The sequence below is a fragment of the Cyanistes caeruleus genome, chromosome 7 (genome assembly GCF_971803275.1).
Source record: "Cyanistes caeruleus chromosome 7, bCyaCae1.hap1.1, whole genome shotgun sequence".
NCBI classification, from domain to species: Eukaryota; Metazoa; Chordata; class Aves; order Passeriformes; family Paridae; genus Cyanistes; species Cyanistes caeruleus.
The window spans coordinates 7,060,713-7,078,154 of record NC_141707.1 but is presented as its reverse complement, the minus strand read 5'-3'; the positions used below and the strand labels follow the sequence as shown (position 1 = coordinate 7,078,154).

The 17,442-nt window shown below is 43.9% G+C and overlaps 1 protein-coding gene across 13 annotated transcripts in view; it reads right to left on the bottom strand.

The window, feature by feature from the left end:
* Window positions 1-17,442, bottom strand: part of IKZF2 (IKAROS family zinc finger 2) — a 149,740-nt gene that overhangs the window by 52,037 nt on the left and 80,261 nt on the right. For all 13 annotated transcript variants that reach the window (XM_086896304.1, XM_086896310.1, XM_086896315.1 and 10 more), the window contains one exon: window positions 1,427-1,564. In XM_086896304.1, the coding sequence (XP_086752430.1) occupies window positions 1,427-1,564 (138 nt within the window). The remainder of the gene's footprint in view (window positions 1-1,426; window positions 1,565-17,442) is intronic.

Below are 17,442 nucleotides of genomic sequence, written 5' to 3'. Positions count from 1 at the left end.
TCTTTTGCCTTTTCATTTACCCACAGCCTTTTTTTTTTTGTATTTGTAGGTATATGGTAATTTTTAATCAAAATGGAAAAAATGCCATTTGGATATTTTCTGAACAGTAAGAAATTTTAAAGACTTCAAGTACCAGATATCTAAAGGCAACTTTGAAAAGTTAGAAGAAACACAGTTTTAGAAGAGTTTGTGAGACACTAATTTTGAATAAAATTATAACCATTTTTGGACAGCTACCATTTAGCACTACAGATAAGCCTTCAACCCTGCAGTCTGAGACATTATGCTCATTATCCATACTAATAGCTCCAGAAATTTCTGAAAACAAATTCACAGAGTTTGACATTTCTTGCTTTCAACAATCTTTTTGGCAATCTTCAATCCTTATGTATATTAACACATGCAGTGTTAGTTAACATATTAATACTAGCAAATGTAAATGCATACAAACATTCTTTTGTGTTATAATTACTTTCTACAACACTATTGAATTCCATTCTTCTCTAGAGATTTTTACATCCATCCCTCCCTTTTTTGGAGGGATAAGATAATATTACAGAGGGTAGAAATAATGACTTCTGAATACCTCTGCAATCCTTATCTTTTCTAATTATCACTCACTATCAGAAAGGAAGGGGAAAAGAATCATACATTTTATACATGGCTTTGACTCCCAGCATAAGAAGTACATGGAGGTGTTGGAGCAAGTCCAGAGGAAGCCTTAGAGATGCTCCAAGAGCTGGAGTTCCTCTGCTGTGGAGCCAGGCTGGGACAACTGGGAATAAGGGAAGGCTCCAGGGAGACCTTAGAGCTCCTTCCAGTGCCTGAAGGGACTCCAGGAGAGCTGGAGGGAGACCTGGGACAAGGGATGGAGAGCCAGGACAAAGGAGAATGGCTTCCCTCTGCCAGAGGGCAGGAGTAGATGGGATAGTGGGAAGAAATTCCCCCCTGTGAGGGTGGTGAGGCCCTGGCACAGGTTTCCCAGAGAAGCTGTGGCTGCTCTATCCCTGGGAGTGTCTAAGGCCAGATTGGATGGGGCTTGGAGCAACCTGGTGTAGTGGAAGGTGTCCCTGCCCATGGGGTGTAACTGGAGGGTGTTGAAGGACCCTTCCAACCCAAACCACACTATGATTCTATGATATGACTTCGGTAATTTTGAACAGGTGACTTGGCTTTATTTTCGTGTCTGCAAATGTACACATACTAAAAAGTGAAATACTGACTTAAAACAACATAGGCACAATAGGGCTGTTAAACTCGACAGAGTGAGGATTTTAGCCCATCTTTTCTTCTCCTGCCTCTCTGAGTGTAAGCAACCTCTGAGATGGAAGCGATGCAAAGACGAAAGGAAGGAAGAAAAAGATGGAAAGAAACCCGCATGAGACGCTCCAAGTCCAAGGGAGCTCCGGAGGCTGTTTGCACCCACCATGGTGACTCATGACCTGCCCAGCAGCCTCCAGACTGACATTCTGCAGATAGTTGTGGCAGCGTTCCTTGTGCTCCTCCAGAGAACTGCGCTGCTTGTAGCTCCGGCCGCAGTAGTTGCACTTGTGAGGCTTCCCCACTGCGGAAACAATGAGAGCATTGGGTCAGATCCACGGCAGCCTGCTTCTGCAATCACCAAAGCTCACACCTCTGCCACAAACAACTCTTGTGATGGAAAGACACCTAAGAAAGGTTACTCAAGACCCAGGCCTTTCTTCCAGCCCCGCTTTCCCACCGCACATGCCTCCTCCCACCCGCCGGGTGCTTTGCCCCATCCGTTTTTCACACTAACGCTGTATCAGCAGAAGGAAAAGGAGGCGGCCTTCGTGGCAAAGCAAATAAACAGATGCCGAGAGGGGGAAAATACCAACCAGCTGAATCACACCCCAGCACCAAGTCTCGTGGGAAAGAAACTTCTGAGGTCTTTGGCCCATGGCACAGCTGCCTTCACAAAAATAAGCTGCCCCAGTGGCCTAATTTTTCTCCCAACTGTGGGGAAACCTATTACGTGGCTCAGAGGAGTTCTTTCATTGAGAATACTTTGCCAAAATTACTCAGGGAGGGTTGGAAAATAAATTGAAAGTAACTTTGATAACAGCACTGTTACATGCCAGAACTGAACAGCCACCAGTGATTCAGAGACCAGATAATATTAAAAAAATATATTATACAAATATATATACATAAAATTACAAAAGGCCACGTACAACAAAAATCAAGCCACATGAATGCAAGACGTTACTCAAGTTTTTAATCTTTTTCATTTTGCTCAGCAGCATTAAGCATGAACAGCAAATGCTTCTTAATACACGCAAAACCTGGCACCAAATTCTCATAAATTATATCCATTTCATAGCATGTCATTAAGAAACCACAAGAATGGCCTAGCCCAAGGCCAGAAAGCTAGCCAGAAGGTATTTTGCCAAGTGGTGCTAATAAAGGCTTTTAATATAATTTAAACTTGTAGAACATGAACATTTATCCTCTAATAACTAAAGAGCTATTAAGTCAGTACTGCAAGTCTAGTAAAACCCCATCGGCTGCAAAATTCAGAGCTGGCTGAGGGAAGGGGAAGGTCAAACTTCTTCCAGAGTTTTGAAAATCTTAGGTAAGAATTTTAGTTTCTGGCCAAAGAAATTGAGAACATCCTCTGTTGGGTAATCTACATGTTTCTATTGGGTTTGTCCCAATATTGAAAGCTTCTCGCAGTCATTTACTTAATGAAATCTGAGCTGTACTAATTGCAGCCAAACTGCACCGTCACCACTGGGATGGGAAAACGCAGCAAAGCCGTGGGGGGACAGGCACAGCCAAGAATGAGCTGGACAGAGGGCTCAAACGTGAAAAACCCGAGTCAGGGCAACTCTCAGGGTCCTCAGCGAGACCAGCATGCCACATCCTACACAATCCCATGGTATCAGAGCTGGTCCAGCATTTTCAAATGTTTCTGTCTCAGAAAAAAGGGATTTGATGAAAAGAACATGCTTGCAGAAAGCTTTGGGTTTTCCCCAAAAGTTTGTGTGCACATTTTAGCGACACAACCAAGTTTTCCACCAAGGGAAGAAAACCCCCCTGCTTTTAGTAAGTATCCAAACTGTGGAATTCTTTGTTTCAAGATAAGTCTTATCCTCAAGAAAGTGTATCTCAGACCAAAGAGCTGTTGTGGCCTTTATTTCAGTTTGCTCACTTGCTTCCACTGTTGCCATAACTGATGCTGGTAATGGAATTCTCAGTGGAGGCCCAGCGTGAGACTCATTATCATTCCCGGAATAATTGCCCTTGATGTGAAGGAGCTCTTAAACATAAACCAGCCAGTTCATTCTGGAGGCACCTTTAGGAAAACACACCAGAGGTTCCCCAGGATGGAGAGACTTCTATAATCACCATTACAATGCTTCATCGTGCATCTAGATGGCATCAATGTCTGTCAGTCTGACACCTTAATTAGAAGCTAATGTGGTGTCTAATAAAAACATCCGGTGCAATGGAGGGAATTATGTTAACTGAGCTGAAACAGGGCTGAATTAGCCCACCCAGTCTGGCTACACAAAACTATCAAGCAACTTAGATAACTGTAAGACACAAAGAAAAGGGGTGATTGCTTGCAGCTATTTTAGGCAGCTATAATTAATTACATTATTATCATTTAACAGAGAGAAAAATATTCTGCTACAAGTTCATATTATAAAAAATTAATAATTAGTCAAAAAAGAGGTTTTATTAGACCTCTTCAAATGGTTGCTGCCTGCATTGCAACCATTTCAATAACTGTTCACATACAACATGGCAGAGCTTTTCCAATGATATCTCGGATAGTCAGCTACCCAAATTCCATCAAATTTGAAGGTTAATAGAGAGTATAAAAGTTAATGATAAAGACATGATTTTTACAGGCAATATGGGATTTGAGGAACATAATTCCTCAAGGAAAGAAATAGGCACAGTATGCACGTTCCCTTCTCTGGGGGGAATATAAGAGAATAAACAACATGTGGCAAATGTTGGTCATGTTGCTTAATACACAACTGCAAAGAATGAAGTTTGTGAGTGCCAGTTGAATAGTATCAAGCACAACTCCCCTGGGTTCATTTCCCAACTCCGACCCCCTGGCTCTAGAGATGCAATCACATCATAGCCCCAAAGGTGTAAAATCTGATTTACACTATAAAATTACACAGAGTGACTGTGACTTGCGTTAAAGAGCAATTGATCAGGTCAGACCCCAATGGAATCAGTTCTGATAGCAGGAGTTTGTGTCACCAGCAATTCTCACAGCCCGTCGGATAAGAGGTTCAGTGAGCTGAGGCAGCAATTACAGTCAAGATTTTAGAAATTGTATCATTGTGACAAATGTCAAGCCACTGAAATAGCTGCAAATATCCCCTTGTATTCTCAACAAAGTTAATGACAAAAGAAAAAAAAAAAGGGAAGTGAATATTGCCAGTGGGTGTGCATTTCTATGTATTTCGTATTACCTGATAGAAAGATGCAAAAGCCTTTTAGAGAATTCAATTTCAGTGATAATCTCAGCAGTGTACTTTGTTCCACATAACAACCTGACATGAAACCACATGACTAACGAGAAAGATTTCAGCCTTTCTCAAATACTTGAGTGCAGGTAAACAGAGATATTCAAAATTTTCCCCCAAAACATGTAGCTCACACTGCTGGACATAAGCAGTCTCTGACTAAAGGGCACTGGCTTGAGGGTAAGGAGTCCAAAAACTCTACACCTACCAAAACCCTCTCAAAACCCTCAGTAAAGACAGGTCTTTCTATCACAGAGCCATTTTCACTGTGAAACCGCTCCAAGTTTGCTTGATTAGAAGCTGCCTTCTCCAAGATCCGCACAAACACGGCCACCACATTCGGCATCACACGCAACCACTGCTTGCCAAGCAAAGTCAGGCTGGAAATCCCTGCTTTGGGGTAATCATTCCTTTATCAGCTTTTTAGGATCAACAATCAGATAAAAAATCATCGTCACTTATTCTCACAAAAAACGACATGGCATAGTCAATGCAAACAAGCCCAAAAAAACTTGAGAAATCTTTAATCTGTTGTTGAACTGGGAAAGACCAGAGTTCTGGGCAAAACCCAGTGGCCACACCTATGAAACAGCTAACTTGAAGAACATAAAAAACCCACTTTATATTTCTTACTGAAATGTCAGAATTTCCACGCATTTAAGCTCAGATTTGGACAGATGACAACATGGCACAGAAAACCCACGGTGGAATCTCAGCCTCAAATGGAAAATATTATGACAGTCACAGTGAAAAAGACATTTAAGTTTGAAGTACAATTTTTACCCTAGAAACAGGTGAACCACTCGTCAAAATTCACAGCAAAATGGATTTTGCTTGTGAAATTAAAATGCTCATGTGGAGGGAGGAGGGGAAAGAGGAGGAGGAGGACATAGAAGCAAGGTGTTTCTGAGTTAGGAATACTTTGAGTCCTGTGGGTGAACTTTGATAGCTGAGAAGTCTGCGTGCTGCGACAATGAGATGGTGTAACTCTAAGGTCAATATTCAAGACAGAAAGCAGACTTGGGCCTAGGGAAACTTCTTTAGAGTCATAAAAAAAGGTCAGTGAAAGAGAAAGAGCCTGCAAGGCATTCACACAGCATTTTGCTCTCAAAAGAGATGGGAGTGCATAGCAGAATATAAAGTAAGTCAAAGGGAAACAACAAGGCATCCCAGGTACCACCTTGCCATGAGCATAGAAAGCGAGAAAGGCTTATGGAATGGGTTCAGAGCTGCAGTGCAGTTCAGTGAGCTAAAATCCTGCCTCCCTTAAGAGCACAGACACTACACTCCCTGTTTTGGGTAGCACGTTGTCCTCTACAGCAATGCAGAGCAGAATTCCTCCCTGTCCATTCGCTCATGTCCATGGCCACAGCTTGAGCATTCGCACGTCCTGCTCAGGCAGGGCTGGGCATCGCTGCCTGTGTGACCTGGGCTGGCACAGTTCAAGGAGCAGAGGCTTTGCCCAGATTTCCATTACTTTTGCTAGACTGTAGAGGTGGAGCCAGCCAGGATTTTTGCATTGCATGGCCATCTAACACAGATACTTTTGGCTCAGACCAAGAGACTCTCTGACAGCAGCACACTGAGACTTACTTCTGTAAAATCTGAACTCCTGCTCAGCCCCTAGCACCCCAGAGCTGGAGCAAACATCAGTATTCTCTGACTGAAGTTTTCTGGACAGTGTTAAAGTTAAAATGTTCTTTTGAGCTGATACTTCACAGAATCACAGAATGAGCTAGGTTGGAAAAGAACTTTGAGATCATCAAGTCCAACCTATGACCTACCACCACCTTATCAACTAAACCATGGCACTGAGTGCCACATCCAGTCTTTTTTAAAATATGTCCAGGGATACTGACTCCACCACATTCCTGGGCAGCCCATTCCAATGCCCAATCACTTTCTGTGAAGAATTTTTTCCTTATGTCCAGGCTTAACTTCCCCTGGCACAGCTTAAGGCTGTGTCCACTTGTCCTTTCAGTGGTTTCCTAAGAGAAGAGACCGACCCCCTCCTGACTACAACCTCCTTTCAGGGAGCTCTAGAGAGCAATAAAGTCTCCCCTGAGCCTCCTTTTGTCCAGGCTAAGCAGTTCCAGCTCCTTCACCCACTCCTCACATGTCTTGTGCTCTAGAGCCTTCACCAGCCTTGCTGCCCTTTTCTGGATGCATTTGATCAGCTCAACATATCAGTGAGTCCCCCATCATAATAATAACCTTTATTAATTCACTAATGTTGTCTTTTCTCAAACTGGAAGGTGTCTGAGTGAAGGGAACTGTTCTGCAGTCACTCAGTGCCTACAAAGCAGCCCTTTGCCTTGACTGGGACTTATCAGAGCACAATCAGCTTTAACACAGAGGTAGGAAATGTGATTTAAGGTGCTGGGTTGGGACAAGGGAGCGTACAGTTCAACTCTTGGTTGCACTACTAATTTGTGACTGCAGGCAAGTTATCCTGATTTCCCGGGCTTCAATTATTCATACGTATGATTAAGGTAATAATTCCCTTCTTCACAGCATGTAAATGAACTCATGCACTTTGCCAGATGCACAGAGGCTAATTTTGTGGAGCACTCACAAGTAGGGAGACACAGAAAAATAGCACTGGTACTTCTACTGAGAAATTAAGGACTTAATAATACACTGTGATTATATTAGACATGGGAGTGAACACTAAAGAGCAGGAGGAGATACTAAGGATGGCACAGAACAGAGGAACAATAAGAAAATCAAATCAGAAATAAATCAACATGTGGCATTGTGAAGCCATGTGCTGCATGGAGCCCTTTCAGACTGGGAAACAGTGAGCACAGGGGGATGTCAAATGCCCCGAGCTTGGCCACATTTACCCACATGGGACAAAAAGGAGAGGGTGTGATAGTTGCAGAAAGGTGGCTGGGACAGCTGCTGTTGTCTTTCCCACCTCCAGCTCCCCATGCCAAGGATGCAGCTCTAAGAGGCAGAGAGGGCCGAGGCAGAGCTGAGGCTGCAGCAGGAGGGCTGAGGCTGTGGAGACGCAACACGGTGGCTGTGCCTCGCTACTGTAATTAAACAGTGCACCTCGGCTTGTCTAGAGCTGCCTGGCTCAAAGCCTCACACACAAAAATATTTACATGAATAACAGACCCCTGAACGAACTAATCACAAAAAAATTAGAGCGAGACCTAAGCCCATGCTGGCTCTGAGCAGCACGTAGCTTTGCAAAGGGAACTGCCTCCCACTCTGAAGCTGTATCTCACTGCTGTGCTTAATGACTGTAAATGTGTTAATTGAAATTCATGGGGGCTCTTTGATGCATTGCCTTTTTTTTTTTTTTTTTTGCCTGTGAGATTACACACACACACACTACTCATATATACTGGAGTTTAGAAATAAGGTCAAGTCCCACAACCAGCCCAAGATTGTCCAAGACAACCTGCATGCAGAAGTCACAACATGTAAATATCTAAAATAAAGGCTAGAGCATACAAACACACGGACTGGAGACACCCAGTGTCAAGTGCATCCTCTCCTGAGGGCACAACCTGTGACAGCTTAAAGCAATCTAATTTTCAGAAAAAACAAAATCTCTAGTCACATTATGAAAACTTCACATTAATTTTTTAATCTTCCCAGTCCAAGAGCAGGCAGCAATACCTGTGGTGTGTTTCAGGGGATGAAGACACATCTTTGGACCTCACAGAGTTCAGATGTCTCAGAATTTTACAAGGACCTTTTAGATTAACATATTTTGAGCCAAGTATTAGGGTTCATGAAGCCATGTGGTGAAGGGCTGGGTCACCAGATCATGTGATAGAGAAGATCACACAAGTAGATTTGAGCTTTATAAGGTTTCTGGACGCCTCAAAAGGTTCAAAACTCAAAACAATACAACAGGAGAAGCCTATGTACAGATCTTGAAGCTTGCAATAAAGCACTCAACTGACTTCATGACCTCGTGGTCCAGTGCCTCTTAGTCAACATTATTATCAATTGCAATTGATATATACGTGGCTGTTCAACTGCCACAACATTTTGTGAGGTTCTCAGCAAATGAAAAGCAGCTTGTCCCGATCTTTTGCACAGTGGCAGTCAATGATAAGTGATTTCTGTCTAAATTATTTCAGCTGCCATGTCGTATTACAGCTGGCAGCGAAACACAGCTGAATACTTGTGGTACATCAGCACCCAGTGAAACAATGGCAAAACATCGCACCTCCAACCCCAGAGTTTTCTAGACATGCCTGCCTCTCCTAGAAACACCTCCAGGGCACAAACCAGCAGCTTGACACCTGCATCTCCCTGCCAGTTGTTTACAGCACTGTCAAATAAGCAGTGAGTACTCTACCTGTGTTCAGCTCTCCCTGATACTTGCCACAACAAGCAGTGCTAAATACCAGATTATACATAAACCCTGAGGACTTCATGCTACAGCTTGGCTAGAAGTAAATTCACTACTCAATAGAAACCTTTCCTATTTATCCCCTGTCTATAGTAACCACACAGCCAGAATCTAGAGTAAATCTGTAAATATCAGCACTCAGGTACAGCATCTAAGGGGTTGGGTCCTTATCTGCACCTTCAGGAGGTTCTGCCTGCAACCTGTTATTACTTTAATAGATGGTTCAATTTATTTTGCCTCAACTAGTGGCTGTGTTATAGAATATGATTCATTAGATTGTATTTATTTATTAACTAATCTGCAGAATTTTACAGATATTGTTTCAATCTGCCACCAGGGTTATAAATAAATAGGTGCCCTTTTTGTGCCAGAAGTTTAACAAAAAAACAAACAAACAAACAAACTCCTGTTTCATTGGCACAGTCACATAATCACTGAAATCTTCCAAATTATCCAAATATTCACATGGCTCCTGCCGCAATCTTGCAGCACACATTCAAACCCAGAAAAAGCAAGAATCTTACACCCCATTTTTTTCCTTTGCAGCACAGAAGATGCAGCACATTTTTTTTTCCTGCAGCACCTGTTCACTTTGCAGGTTTGTATATTGTATCTGTGTATGTGCAAAAAACAAAGGAAAATGTACCTGTCTGTGTGAAAACATACAAATAAATGATGCACCAAATCAAGGAAAACACAGATAGGGACAATAATGTTGCATTTAGTTTTGAAAGAGATGAAATTCATGGGTATGTGCTCCAATTCTGTGTCTCAAGAAACATATATTGCACTACATAGAAGCTCTCCTCATGTATTTCTCATGGTTTAACTGTTTCCTTCGTTCACATCTGGCAAAAGCAACCTGAGACTTAATTTTTAGTTTACATGAATGCCAATAAAGCATTCTGATCTCCCTCCCCACATATATTTGAAAATTTCAAGTGCAAATGTTCTGCACTTAATGCTGTGAGGCCACTGACCTGGATGCACTGACCAAGTCCCACGGCAACATGTCCCAGAAGGTCCAGAACCCCAGCACTGGTGAGGTTGCTAGGAATTCTACATGGATTCTGAAATGTTGAAATAATATTAGAAAAGGACTCTGTTTAGATTGCACTCTGGTGCTGAGAAGAACTAACACAAACCGGGAAGTCCACAAAGTAACTGGTGTTTTAATCACCTGGCTGGCTTCAAAGTGACTTACAAGCAGCCAGGTTTACCATCACTTATTTTTAAAGAGGTAGAGGCTCTCCAAGGAATACAAGAGCTGACTTTGCAAAGTCCACCCTGCAATGTCTCCATGCTATCTGGATGTGGGTGGGAACAGGCTGAAGAAAGAGGTTAAACCTTAACTCTGTATACCAGCTCTGTACTTTCCACTCCACTTCAGGTCTTTAACATTATATAAAGCTGACTTGATAAGTGGAGTGTTAATTGGTTCACAAGGCAAACCTTCCAAAATGTGCTTGTTGGCTTCTCATCATTTTAGCCCTGCCCCAGCAACAGAGTGAGCAGGTAAAATGAAAACAAGTTTAGGTTGGCCTGTTATTCCTCTCTGCCCTGTCCTGTCCACTCCCTGTCAGTGCCAGAGCTCAGCAGGAATGTCAGGAGGTGCCTGGAGATCCACACGTCATCCACAGGAACAGCTCCCAGGGGCAGCACAGGGTGTGGGTACCACAGTGCAGATCAGGAATGCTGCTGGACAAACACTCCCTTCACAAGAGCTTTTGTTTGGGGGTTTTTGTTTCCTCTTTGGGTAAAACAAATGTAGATGTTGGGCCAGATTTCTCTGTGGAAGCAATACCCTGAAGCCAATTCATATCAGCTGTGTGCAGTTTGCATTTATTCCAAGTGCAGCCCCTTTGCATATCCTGCAGAAGCCCCTGAGCATTACAAAGCCAACAGAATCTAAGAATTATTTGGAGCAGGCAGTGCCAAAGTGCTACCAGGTATCCTGTACTATATAAACAACAGGAGATAGAAAGACACCATGTTTACCTGTCACTACAACACTAGGTAAGTCCTCTCCTGCATAAAATCACTGAGTAAGCCCTTAACTCATTTTATCTCATCCCATGGCAATGATTTCCCCTGTTCCACCTACATGCTCTTGCGTGAAAAAAATCATCTCTTAGCACTTGGCACCTTTCAGTTTTATGTCTTGTATTAGCAGGTAGGAAGAACACACTCCATTCCTGTAAGTTTTCCCTTTTCTTGTCACTGTCAGAAACAAAGTTTTGGAAACAGACAATTAAGACCAAGCTGTCATGAAGATAACAGCAACTTGGGAAGAGTAATACTGACAGCTCCTCTTCTTTTCCCGACCACTGATGTTGGGAGTTTTCACTTATTTTGATCAAGGCCAACACTGAAGGAAATCTCGCTTCCAAAAGCAGGTCAGGCTGTGAAACTAATGGGCTCCTTTGGGACATGAAAATTGTTATTCACACTTTTGTAACTGCCCAGGATTCAGAGTGGCCTATGTCTCCGTGTTACCCTCATCAAGATCTGCTGTTCAAACATGAGGATTTGCCATGTCTTGCACCAGTGTCAAATGAGGTCAAACAGCAAGAGAGCAAGAGAGCTGACTGTCGCCTTCCACCTGTGCAGCCTTCCCATCCCCTGCTCTTGCTCTATGCCTCACAACACGTGTGTTTATCACCAACGATGCAGAGCAGATCAAAATAAAGGGGGGACTTTTCTCACCTACACCAGTGATCTTTAGTGCTCCACAGTCAAAATCAACCACAGCATCTGGCAGGAGGAAGTCATGACCATTTTGTGGGAAAACAATGCTTAGCACAACAAAATCAACAGTAAAGGTATCTTTTAAAGGATGATGGGGTCCTTTAAGAGAGGAATCTGAGATACTGGACAGTCTCTGTTCTAGCACAAACCTCTACATCAAGTATCTAGGTCTGATTTTGAAGCTAGATTACTCTTTTCCTAGGTAATAAAATTCTGCAATTCCTGTTAGTATTTTTCCTAGGATGTGGGTTTTGTTGTGATTTTTATTGGTTTGGGTTTGTTTATTTGGGGGGAGAGGGGTTGTTCATTGTTTGTTTCAATACAAAAAATAAAGAACAACAAGTTCAGAGTACTCCTTAATACCCAGGCTATGAGGAAGGAGGGAGGGAGGGAGGGAAGGAAGGAAGGAAGGCAGGAAGGAAGGAAGGCAGGAAGGAAGGCAGGCAGGCAGGCAGGCAGGCAGGAAGGAAGGCAGGCAGGCAGGCAGGAAGGAAGGCAGGAAGGAAGGCAGGAAGGCAGGAAGGAAGGAAGGCAGGAAGGAAGGCAGGAAGGAAGGCAGGAAGGAAGGCAGGAAGGAAGGCAGGAAGGCAGGAAGGAAGGCAGGAAGGCAGGAAGGCAGGAAGGAAGGAAGGCAGGCAGGAAGGCAGGCAGGAAGGCAGGCAGGCAGGAAGGCAGGCAGGAAGGCAGGCAGGAAGGCAGGCAGGAAGGAAGGCAGGCAGGAAGGAAGGCAGGAAGGAAGGCAGGCAGGAAGGAAGGCAGGAAGGAAGGAAGGCAGGAAGGCAGGAAGGAAGGCAGGAAGGCAGGAAGGAAGGCAGGAAGGAAGGCAGGAAGGCAGGAAGGCAGGCAGGCAGGCAGGCAGGAAGGAAGGCAGGAAGGAAGGCAGGAAGGCAGGCAGGAAGGAAGGCAGGCAGGAAGGCAGGCAGGAAGGCAGGCAGGCAGGCAGGCAGGCAGGCAGGCAGGAAGGCAGGCAGGAAGGCAGGAAGGCAGGAAGGCAGGAAGGCAGGAAGGCAGGAAGGCAGGCAGGCAGGCAGGCAGGAAGGCAGGCAGGCAGGCAGGCAGGCAGGCAGGCAGGCAGGAAGGAAGGAAGGAAGGAAGGAAGGAAGGAAGGAAGGAAGGAAGGAAGGAAGGAAGGAAGGAAGGAAGGAAGGAAGGAAGGAAGGAAGGAAGGAAGGAAGGAAGGAAGGAAGGAAGGAAGGAAGGAAGGAAGGAAGGAAGGAAGGAAGGAAGGAAGGAAGGAAGGAAGGAGTCAGAAACTAATTGTTACTAAAAGAGAGGTAGACAAAATACAAGGGAATTAAATATGGGTGTGAAATTGAACTAAAAGGAAGAAAAAGAAAAGATGGGAAGAAAAAGCAACTGCTTAGGCTGAAAGTAAAGACAGAAAAGCTGGACAACAGAAAATAGCTCTCTCAGCATCCAGAAATACTTGAAAAAGGTTTCCTGTAAAAGCAGGGAATTTAGGAAACTCTGAATATACTTAACTACATTCCCTCAAGAAAAAAAAAAAGAAATAAAAAAAAGGTCATACTGAAATCTACACTAGGCTCTTTGAAATACGTGATTCAGAAGTCTGAATCAGGAGTGAAAGGATGTAAATTTTCTTGTTCCTCAATACCTGGAAGAAAAAAAAAAATCTTTATCTTTTTTTACATCTATTTTTTAAATTTGTGTGGAAAGTCTTGTAACTGAGTCAGCAGATGGGAATTTAGAACATCTGGGTTCATTCCCACCTGTGACACTGATGTCTTGCCTTTGTCAAATCCCTTTTTGTTGGCCCTCTGGGTTTCTCCTCTGCAGAAGGCAGCTGGGTCATAAACCTTGCTCACCTCTTCTCTTGGGCTGGAACTTGAAGAAATGATTGTATCTCAGCAAGAGTTCCATATCTCCAGACACAAAATGGCCTTTCCCTTCTCTTCACCAAGGTGTGATCCTGTCCCAGGGCCTGCACTCCAGCACTTCATGCTGATCAAGGCAGAAATCTCGTGCTTCTCAGCCAGAACTGTACTTGCAGCCTCTGAAAGTTGGCTCATTTTTAGCCCTTGGAACAAACTTGCTGCTTGTAGGAGACCATATGAACAAATGGATACATTTTTCACAATACAGCTAACACGGATATTTTACTATGGCACGTAAAAGTCCAGCAAAGCAGTTTTCCTGGTGAATGATCTATTCTCTGCAGCTGAATAGCTTCATTCCAACACGAGATGCCAAAAAATCAAGGCTTTGATGCTGCCTGATGGAAATGTAGCTACGGATAGTGAGATACACTTGATCCCTACAGCATCACCAACACCTGCAGTTCCACCCCAAGTTAGACACCATACCATGTTTTCCTTAAGCTCCCAGCTCTTGGAGTCAGCTGACCAAAGAGGAAAAGTTACCTTGCATGTTTGCTCACTCACTCCCTTCCCACTCATGAAATAAATATTGTAAAATAAATAAAAAGGCAAATTTATCACCTTGCACTCTTATCTGTAAGTATCTGATATGGGAACCCAGATTCACAATGTTTTAATTCCTGGCATCAGAAACTCATCAATAGTGTAAACTCTGAGGAAATGGAGTATCCATGGAATTTCTTCAGATTTGTAAAACTACAACTGATGCCAAAACATCGGTCAAAACCATTTCCATGGACTACCTATTTTCCTACTAGAAATTTTCCACTCTTCCACTGCTTCAAAATTCAGTGGAATTAAGATAGATTTTCAGCCCAAATGTTCTCCAATTTATGCCTTAAATAATTTCCCTGTTCTATCCTGGTGTTTTGTAGGAATAAAATTAATTAAATGTATGAATCACAGAATAAGGTGTCTCCTATAAATGATATCACTCTGTTAGGAAGCCATTCTAAGTGGCACATTCAGTGTGCATTTACACTATGGGCTCCATACCCAGTACACCGACTGTATCAGTTTTTGTTTTCATAACCTATTCCTGACACCCAACAAGAACTGGGAGTGCTGCTCCAGGATTTGGCAAGAAGGAACAGGCTGTGGATGAGCAGGTTTCTCTGACTCACCTACACGGATCAACAAGGAAAAATAAAAGGGAGAGGGTGGGGATTGCAAAGGGGAAAAAAAAAGAGAGAGAGAGAGAGAGGAGTGACGTGTTCCTTTGGATGCGGTGTGTAATGCTGCTGGCAGACTGCCTGCTCCGGTGCCACAGAGTTCCAGACATGCCAGTCCAGCTGACTCAGCTCTTTGGAAGAAGGAAAGGGAAGGGAGAAATTTCTCAAACGTTTCTGATACCCGAGGGACAGGGATCGCTGGGCTCAATTCGGGGATCTTTGAACCCTGCTCTCACACCAGGGACTCCAGTGGTGTCCCCAGAGAGGTATTAGAGATGCCCACATGATAACCCTGTTCAGAGCTGCTTGTGTCTGTACCAAATCCTGCCTCTGTGGTTGTTGGAAAAATCATCAGCACAGCTTTATCCCACAAACCAGAAATGTCAGGCCTTTCCTAGCCAAGGCTAACTGCTCTCAGACAAGACACTGTCTCCAAGGAAACAAGGAAAATGCAGGCACATGAAGGGTATCCAAGTGAGAGAGAGAGAGTCTATGGCCCATGTCACTTTTCTATATAAAAATCTCAACATCAGATTCTCCACAGTGATGATTTTTTTGCATGTGATTTATTTTTTAGAAAGACCTTGAAGTCCTTAAATCATCATCTGGGCTCTGGCTCCCTGTGAGGCCAGCTCTGTCCCTTGAGACAGCACCTATTAGGAACAGCCCCAGTTCTGTTTTGCTGGGGGGGACCCTATGCTGTTGTCACAGAATCACAGAATGGTTTGGGATAGAAAACTATCTCATTCCAACCCCCCTGCCATGGGCAGGGACACCTTTCACTAGACCAGGTTGCTCAGCCCCATCCAGTTTGGTCTTGACTTGCACTCCAAACAAATGAGGCAGGAGGAAGAAAGTACCTATTTCCTGGCAAAAGGAACTGGGACACAGGCAAAGGCTTAGGCTGTCAAAGCCCCTAATTCTCACTGAAATCCAGCAGACCTCACTGCTTCTAAAGATAAAAGCCACGTTGAACTAGCCCCAAAATGAGCACTGGAATGAGCCTGTCTTAATTCTCCAGTCAGGATTCTCACCAAGAGAGGTCCTTGGCTGTCTCAGAGCACATGAGAACATTAATGCCTCTTGCTGGAATACAAGGAAAGGACATGTGCTTGGGGAGCACATTCCCTTAACACAGAGCAGCTGGCAGGGATCACTTGCAGCCCTTCCCAGTGGCAGAAAGATTCTTGCACCTTTGATACAAAGAGCCCAAACAACTTCTAATAGAGGCTCTTCCACAGGGATAGCTCTGTGCTGCTGGGCAGCGTCCCATCCAGGTGCTCTTTGTCAAAGGTTCAATAGTCAGGCCTTACCAGCATTTCTCCAGCTTCAGGAATGAAGATAGAGATCTTGACTCTGTTGCAAGGCAGGGAGGGAACTTGGGGCACCCTGTCTGAAATCAACACAGCACAGTTATGCAAAACATGTGTGCAACTGGCATCTCTTGTGCAATCCTGGCTGCAATCCACATCTCTAACCACTCCAGGAGGGAAGGAGGGGCAGAGGGTGGAGAAAGTTCACACTTAGATCAAATAAAAAATGGGAAAATATCCAGAGAGCTTTAGTCAGGTAAAAACACAGTTCCCTCTCATGGGAAACCTCCAGGACAAGTTTCCTTGAACTTCACACAGGGTTATAAATAGGAGGAGAGTCACACAGAGTTCAGTACAGGTTCACTGTAAAAAAATCTAGACATTCTCATTTTCCTTCTTGAGTGATATCCATCAATATCTTAGCTGTAAGCCAATTCATAATTACAGGCTGCTGAGAGCTCAGGAGAATGTATCAGTAGCAGTTTCCTCAACTCTGCTGTGGCGTGGGTTATGGGTTATTTTTGTCCCCCTTTAGTTTCTCTTGGCTTCCCTTCCAGATGGCAAAAATACCTCTCTTACACCTTAAAACATATGCTGTCAAAAATGTCAGGGGCGGTTCTCCCTTTCACACTGCCCTGTAACACAGCTCTGAGATATCAATGAAAGAAGGCCTCACACCACTGCTGGGTTCCAAGCTCAAACATTCTCAAGATGAAAGGTTTCACAAACTCCTTCAAGAACTGACAGAGGCCAGCTCTAAATGTTGGGTCTCCTCTTCCCAGAGACATATGCAGTAGCTTTTTGCACTTGAAAGTAATTTTCTCAGGGGAAAAAAAAACCCACTTGTTTCCTCCTTAGAGCTGCTGTGGTATTTGTTGCTCAGAGTATGTGCAAGAAGCGGTCTTGGCTTTGTTGAGATGTGGCTTGGTCACATCAAAACCACGTTTGCATCTCAACTGCAGGAAAAAGTTCTCTGTCATCTCTTGAATCTCTGTCTGCAAAACCCACTACAGATACCTCAGTGGTTGGCTCTGGAGCAGGCTCCTGGTGTGCTGTATCGCGTCCCTCCAGCTTATCCTAACACAATGAGACACCCAAATCCCTGCACATGCAACACCTGCACCTTAAATCCTGGGTTTGTAGGTACATGCGCCAACTTGAGCATAAAAATACCGCATTTCTGAAACAATCCCTGGTGACAAGGAAAACAAGGGAACTGCTTCTATTGAGAGCTGAAACGAGCAAAGAACTACAGATCTTTAAATACCTGAGCTACTGGAGTCTCACCTGCCAGCCTGTCCGTAGCAGTTCTGGTGCAGAAAGACAAGTGATGCACACAAAGCTACCTTGGTGCTTAGGTCCCTGAATTTGCAAATTGGGTCTCATGGGGGTTTTCCTGTTTCATTTTCTCATCACTGA